The sequence below is a fragment of the Volvox carteri genome (assembly GCF_000143455.1).
Source record: "Volvox carteri f. nagariensis unplaced genomic scaffold VOLCAscaffold_24, whole genome shotgun sequence".
Classification (NCBI taxonomy): domain Eukaryota; kingdom Viridiplantae; phylum Chlorophyta; class Chlorophyceae; order Chlamydomonadales; family Volvocaceae; genus Volvox; species Volvox carteri.
The window spans coordinates 203,986-211,229 of record NW_003307567.1 but is presented as its reverse complement, the minus strand read 5'-3'; the positions used below and the strand labels follow the sequence as shown (position 1 = coordinate 211,229).

The 7,244-nt window shown below is 56.2% G+C and overlaps 1 protein-coding gene across 1 annotated transcript in view; it reads left to right on the top strand.

Moving 5' to 3' along the window:
• VOLCADRAFT_61514 (uncharacterized protein) overlaps positions 1–3,348 on the top strand; it is a gene marked incomplete at both ends in the record, with an annotated part of 12,915 nt that extends 9,567 nt beyond the window's left edge. Inside the window, 5 exons of the mRNA XM_002951535.1 lie at positions 1,014–1,245; positions 1,387–1,692; positions 2,402–2,455; positions 2,615–2,686; positions 3,136–3,348. Coding sequence (XP_002951581.1) covers positions 1,014–1,245; positions 1,387–1,692; positions 2,402–2,455; positions 2,615–2,686; positions 3,136–3,348 — 877 coding nt within the window. The remainder of the gene's footprint in view (positions 1–1,013; positions 1,246–1,386; positions 1,693–2,401; positions 2,456–2,614; positions 2,687–3,135) is intronic.
• Positions 3,349–7,244: the final 3,896 nt, after the last annotated feature.

Sequence of the window (7,244 nt, the reverse complement as noted above, 5' to 3'; positions counted from 1 at the left end):
CCCGGCGAAGCGGCCACGCACAACTGCAGCAATCAGCGACTCAGATGCTGACCAGCTTGATTCTGACGAGGAAGGGCCACCGCCCCAAGATGTCGCCACGGCTCCACCGCCACCTTCAAGGGCGGGTGCTTCGCAGCACTGGATCCTCAACTTCGCTCAAATCGCTGGCTTCACTGACTTCAAGAGCGCAAGGAGGCCCGACTACGGTGTCTTCAGGAACTGTGGCATGCCTATCCTTGTCTTCTGTATTATCTAATTCTTCTTCCAAGTGTTTGGGGCATTGCGTCTGCGGAGTTTCTGAGCCGTTTGCTTTGGTCAAGAATGAACGAATGCCCCGTTGACCTAAGTTGAATGCAACAGCGGGCCGTCTCATGGTGATATCATCAAATATCTTATATATATAAATATTGTATAAGCTCCAAATGTTCAGCTTTATATGTGCAGAAGGCATTTGGGGCGACTTATGGCCGAAGTAATGAACCAGTACGGCCAACTGACCCAACGATTCCATTTCTTCCAGGCTCAGACCCCCCATCTATTCCGAAAAAGTAATCTATAACCAAAAAAACACACTGGGGAAAGGGCGGGGTTTTACTTATTCTGGGTTTTTGTTTGGGGTTTTATTTCGGTTTTTGGTCAGTTTTTGTTTTGGAGGCCGTAGGAGGTTGTTGTGGGAAGGGGCTTTCCCCGCTTACCATCTCACACACATAACCTCCCCAGCCGTCGCTCTTTTCGCCTCTCCTTGCCGTGTTCCCCTCCTGCCATCCTCTCTTTTTGTCCCTTTGCTTTCTCTTGCGAATGTCGGCTTTGGAAATCGACAGTTGAGCCTTTCCTGGTTTGTTTTGCTCGTACGTCTTTCTCTCTCTCTCTCCCTCTCCCTCTCCCTCCCTCCCTTTCTCCCTCCGTCCCTCCGTTCCTGCCTCGACAGCTGACCATTTGCTTCACCTTGCATCATCGTATGATTCCTCCCCCTCCCCTCTCCCCTCTTCCCCTGCGGCCCCTCCGCCACACAGCCTGGACAAGCAGCGTGAGAACGCCGCCGCCCTTGCCGTACTCCCCGACTTGCTCCGGGAGTTGGACGCCGAGGAGCCCCTCTCCAGCCGCCTGCTCAGTCTGGTCGAGGGGGTGTTGGCGGCCAACATCTTTGACTGGGGCAGCCAGGCGTGTGTGGCGCTCTACCGCAACGGCACCATCCTCGACATCTACCGCTCAGCCCGACTGCGGCTCTCTAAACGTCCCTGGGCGGTGGACCACTTTGATACTTTTGCAGCGACAATTACTCGCGGACGCGGCAAAGGGCGGGAGGGAGGACTCGGGGAAGGAGAAGGAGGACTAGAGCAGCCGCAGCAGCAGCAGGCGGAGGAGGAAGAGGAGGTCGGGGAGCAGCAGGAGGAGGAGGAGGAGAAGGGGGAAAGGAAGGACGGGGCGGCAGCAGTGGCGAAGCCGCCGCCGCCGCCGCCGCCGCCGCCTTACCGTCGTGTGATGATGTTTGTGGATAACAGTGGTGCCGATATTGTACTGGGCATGTTGCCCTTTGCCCGGGAGATGTTGAAGCTTGGGTGTGAGGTGGTGCTGGTGGCGAACTCGCTTCCCGCCATTAACGACATAACGGCTCCGGAGCTGCGGGCGTTACTCAGTACGGCGGCGGCGGTGTGCCCCGTCATTAAGGCGGCTCGGGAGGCGGCAATTAAGGTGGGGGAGGGGGGGAGGGAGGGAAAGGGAGGGGGGGAGGGGGAGGGGGGGAAAGGGAGGGGGGAAGGGAGGGGGAGGGGGGAGAGGAAATGGTATTGGGGGGAGGATTTGGGGAGGAAGGGGAGTGGGGTTTGGGAAGAGAAGGGGAGATGTGTATGTGTGTGTGTATGTGTGTGCGGGCGTTGACGAGGGGAGGCGGGAGACGGGGAGGGAAACCTTGGCGGGGTAAAGCCTTGCTACACTTACTGCTTTACTTGCTTACATTCGAACCCCCCTTCCCCCTCCCCCCCCCCGCCCCCCGCCCCCCGCCCTCCGCTAGGTGGAGCTGGCCACTGGAGGCCACGTACCCCCCTATCCCGGCCTCCGACCCGCGCGCAGATCCTGCTCCAACCTGCAGACGCTGCTGAGTCAGCAACAGCAACAAGAACTACAACAACAGCAGCAACAACAACACGAACAGCATCAGGAACAGCAGCAGCAGCAGGCGGCGTCTGCGCTTTCCGAGCTACCCGCTAGTGCCTCGCCCCTCCTCCCTCCCCACCACCAGGAAGTGGAGGTGGAGGCGGGGACGGGGGCGGGGGCGGTGGTGGAAGGTGGCAGCGACACATCTCGACAGGGGATGAGGGCGACGGGGGGGTCCCGCAATCCTGCGGGGTGGGATACGACTCCCACCTCCACCACCTCCACATTTGTCGGAGGTCGACAAGAGCCGGCGGTAGCTGGTCCCCTGGGACACCGCCAGCAGCAGCAGCAGCAGGGGGCTGTTGCAACCCCTTCTCCTCGCGCTCCTTCCCCCGCCCAATCTGGGCCGGGTGGGTCGGGTGGCGGCGGCGCTGTCGGTCGCTCCCCTTCCCCCGCCTGCCCCGCCCCTGCCTGGCATGCGGTGGCCACTGACCCACGGGTCAACCACGTGTGCCCCAAGCTGTACGTGGTGGCTAATGGACAGGGGAGTCCGTGTCTGGATCTAAGACGGGTGCCCGACCGCCTGGGCGAGGTGAGGAAGGGGGGACGGAAGGGGTGCGGTATGTGTGTGTATGTATGTCTGTATGTGTGTATGAGTGGGGGCCCCCCGGGGACTGTAGGCTTTGTCCAGTGTGTCGCAAGTGCCGTACACACCCACGTGGCATCATAAGGCAGCTTGGGACTGCCGTACAGCTATTTTCTCTTTTTCCCTTTATTGGCCATCCTGTGTTGAGTTATATGATGTATTATGCGCGTGTGCCGTACTATACGACAGATACTGCAGAAGCTGCCCTTGGAGCAGCCGCCTTTGCCGTCGCCCTTGAAGCTCAATGTATCGTGCCCTTATCATCACCGTGCCCTTATCATCACCCTCGCTAATGCCCTCACGGCCCCTCGACAAACCTCTCCCTTCCCCCCTTCGGGGACCCGCGTGTCGCCCCCACACGTGTGTTTTGCGTCCTCGCGGTTGTCGTGCTGTAGGCGTGTGTGGGAGTGGACTTGCTCGTCATTGAGGGCATGGGCCGTGCCATCCACACCAACCTCAACGCCAAGTTCACATGTGACGTTCTCAAACTGGCCATGATCAAGACGGAGAGGTTGGCCAAGAAGCTTTTCAACGGAGCTCTGTACGACTGTGTCTGCATATTTGACCAGGTCAAAGTCAACGATGCGGACGAGGAAGAAGGGAGCTGAGAGGGACTGATGTGTGACGGAATTATCTGTACGGAATGTGTACGAAAGAACATCACCGTAAACCGAACGTGCCGTGGATGGAGTGGAAGGGGGTGAAGAGGAACGAGTGCCGTACGGTATGTATGGGGGTTGGGTGGGTGAGGGGTTGGGGTTGTGAGGCGCTGGGATAGAAAGGGTAGCAGTCAGCAAGAGGCCCTTCGGGAGCCCTGCTGCTGCGGCCCGCGAGACATCACCCCGTTTACACACACAGCCCTGGGGGAACAGCTTCGGAATCGTGTTATCGTAGGTTGTGACGGCATTCGTATGCGGTACTGCCCTGGCGCTTTCGTACCTTTGTACGGCATCTGCCGTACTGTACAATAGTGTGGAAGGGGGGAGGGGGGATTGCAGCAGCAGCAGCCGCAAGTGTCTGTATGTATAGCTCTGTCCCCTCACCCCCCGGTGGCTCCCTCCGCTGGACTCAGCGAGAGTGTGTGTGTGTATGTACGTATGTATGTATTTATGTGAGTATGTCTGTATGTAGGTGTGTGTGCTTCCATGGAAAAAAATAGGGGGGAATGATGACTTCAAGGGGTGTTCAGGAGTAGTGGCGGGAGGGGGAGGGTTAAGGTGGTGGTGTAGGAAGGTGTGTTGGAAGCAGCGGGTCATTACCCGGTGATCCTGCAGACCTAGGACATCGCCCGCCCTCCTAGAGAAAATAAGGGGGGCTGAGGCTCGTGCGTGTTGCCGGTGGGGAGAGGTTGGGGGATGGTAGGGGTGATGGGGGGGGGGTGAGGGTTGCATGTACTTGTGGGCTAGGAGGTGTGTGTGTGTGTGTCTGTGTGTGTGTGTGTGTCTGTGTGTGTGTCTGTGTGTCTGTGTGTGTGTGTGTCTGTGTGTGTGAGCGAGAGAGCGCGAAGGAGAGAAGGGGTGGCTGCTCCCGACAAGGGCTGTCAGGTAAGCCACCGCAGAAGAGGGGTAGAGGTTGGTTGGGGGTGGTTGGGGGCGGTTGGGATTGAGGCCCGCAGAGGGCGAGGTGAGGTGCCAGCAACCGGGCAGGTTGCGATGGACATGTCGATGGATATTACAATGGCCGTTGGATAAAGGGGGGATCCGGTTTTTAAAAGAGGGGGAGAGGCAAGGGGGCAGGCTCTGCAGGGAAGTCTTAAATGTTAGTTGTCGTACACCACACGGTTAGTTGCTTGTTGGTAGGTAGGTACAGCTCAAGTGTTGTTCCTCGGACCTTGTTACTTGGCGCGGTGTGTGTGTGTGTGTGATTGAGGGTGCAGTGTACGGTGTACGGACGGAGGTGTGCATGTGTACGGCACGTGACCCGGGCACATGGTAAGTCGGAGAAGCAGACATCATTATTATCATCAGCTTGTGCTACTGCTGCTACTGGTGGTAGTGGAGGTGGTGGTGGTGCTGCTACTGCCGCGACTGCTGCTGCTGCTGCTGCTGCTGCTGCTGGACAAGCGGGCAGCGCTTTTTTGACGCGAGATGTTCGGGAGCGCCTGTGGAGTGAAGTGTGCTGGGCTGGGCTGGGCTGGGCTGGGTGACGACAGCAGCAGCAGCTTCAGCTTTAGCAGTTTCTTGAGCAGATATCGGAAGAAGGTGCCGGGGGGACTCGGGTGGCAGGGCGGATTGAGGATTGAAACCACATCGAGCATACGTGCGCATGATGGTGGGTCGCAATCGAAAGCCCCCGGTACGTGGTACGGCAATCAAAGCGCCCCGGGCAGTTACGCCTGTAACGGAATAAGGTCAGCTACTGCTTGATGTATACGGCGAGTGAGGCGAAGATTGCGATGACTGCATGGTCCGACTGCTCGTACATACGTACGTACGGCAACCGAATGTGATGATGAGTCCGGAAGGAAGGGATACAATGAATTAGGGTCCCCAAAGCGCATTCATATGTGTCGCCTGTATGTGCGTGTGTGTATGTGCGTGTGTATGTGTGCCTGTATGATGTGTGGGACAGTGGGGTGTGGATATCTTCACACGTGGCCGCTACCCGGCGAAACACTGCCTTCCCCGGTATTTCGGGGCATCCTTATCCAGTCACCCTAGTCAACTTCGCAGTGGATTGCTCAGGCTCCGCACCCACCACCATTATCCAACGTAATCTGCCGGATCGACAGCGGCCCAACTCCATTCCTGGTCAGCTCGCGAGTCAACTTTATCCCAGGTCACCACCGTCCATCGACTAGGGACACGCCTACCTTCCACCATCGGAAGGATTTTCGACTCTGACAGGTCTCGATCCCGGAACCTCCGGGGACATCGTTGTGTGCGTTACAAGTAGTGCCTGACCCATGTGTCTATGTGTGTGCGTATGTGCGTGTATTGTGTATGACTAAAATGGTGAATATATTGGATGTGGATGGCAGCTGGAGTGCAAACCCCTCAAGTAAAGCTTCTCCGCCGCCGCCGCCGCCAGCCCCAACAGCACTCCACTCCACTCCACTCCAACACACATATCATATCACATTAATACATTGCAGGAGCAGCTAGGCGAAACAAACAGGTGGCGACACCACATCACGTCGTGGTGCTTTGTTTTTAAAAACACACTGCTTGTTGTTACCGTCTGGCATCTAATCGCACATATAATAATACATATACATGTACATGTACATATCCACGCACGGATGCACCTGCTTAAGAAACTCGATTAGCATCGCATGCATTCATGCATCATGCTCCACCGTATCCGGTAACATCCATTTAACCGTGTGCACGTTCCATCCATATATATATACATATATATATATATATATATATATACATGTATACATACATATATATGTATATATATGTATACATACATATATATATGTATGTATATCACCCATCCAGAGCGTGAGCGAGTGCGTGCCAATGAGCCTCACTCGATGCACCTCCAGCTACCCTCCAGCGAATCCTACCTATACCTCCTCGTTCCTGGTCGGGCTGGCTGGCTGGCGGTCAGGCCGAGCCTCCATCCCACCTATTCGCCATACACTTCCCCAGGCTACGGCCTATAGGTAGCTCGCCCGAGCAGCCTAAGCAGCAATAATACCCGCAGCCCGGATGCCTCGCCACCTCCCAGAACTGGCCCTCATCAGCAGCTACCGTACCTTGTATGTGTGTGTATGCATGTACGTATGTATGTATGCGTGTATGCGTATGTGTATGTCCATCTAACCCTGCCTGCAGTTTCCCTTGCCGTCAATACTATAGTTATCTGCGACCTGCAACGTCAGCAGCCTCATCAACAGCTAGCCATGTATGGTGGGTGTGGCATCATGGGCGGGCACCAGTATCACGGGATCTGCATCCGCCGATCGGTACTTTTCTGAAGTCGTGATACGACAGTGATACGACAGTACTTCAGCCATTTACCCTTCCTGTCTCAAAGCGCCAGTAAAGTACTTGACAGCGGCGACAGCCGGCGGTATGTATGTATGTAATAATGTTACTTAAAGACCCAACCCCATTCAATTTGTGAACATGCTGAGCTGGTTCGCCTCCCCCCCACACACACAACAATAGACGTAATTCAGATTGCAAGCAACATATTCTTCCGGCCGGTCGGCCAGCAATAGCAGCAGCAGCAACAGCAACAGCAGCAACAGCAACAGCAGCAGCAGCAGCAGGAGGCGGCTACCATGCAGTCGGCGTGAACAGTCACTGCGATTGCAGCAACAAGTCACCATCATTTTACTAATAAACGGTAGTGCTCACGTTTGGTTCTAGGGATGGATGGTTGTGATTGCACAGGTGGCGAAAACCAGCCGCAATGGAAGGAACGAATAGATATCTTCTTCAAAATCTATAACACATCATCATCATCATCATCATCACCACCATCAGCAGCAGCAGCAGCTGCAGCAGCAGCAGCAGCTGCAGCAGCAGCAGCTGCAGCAGCAGCA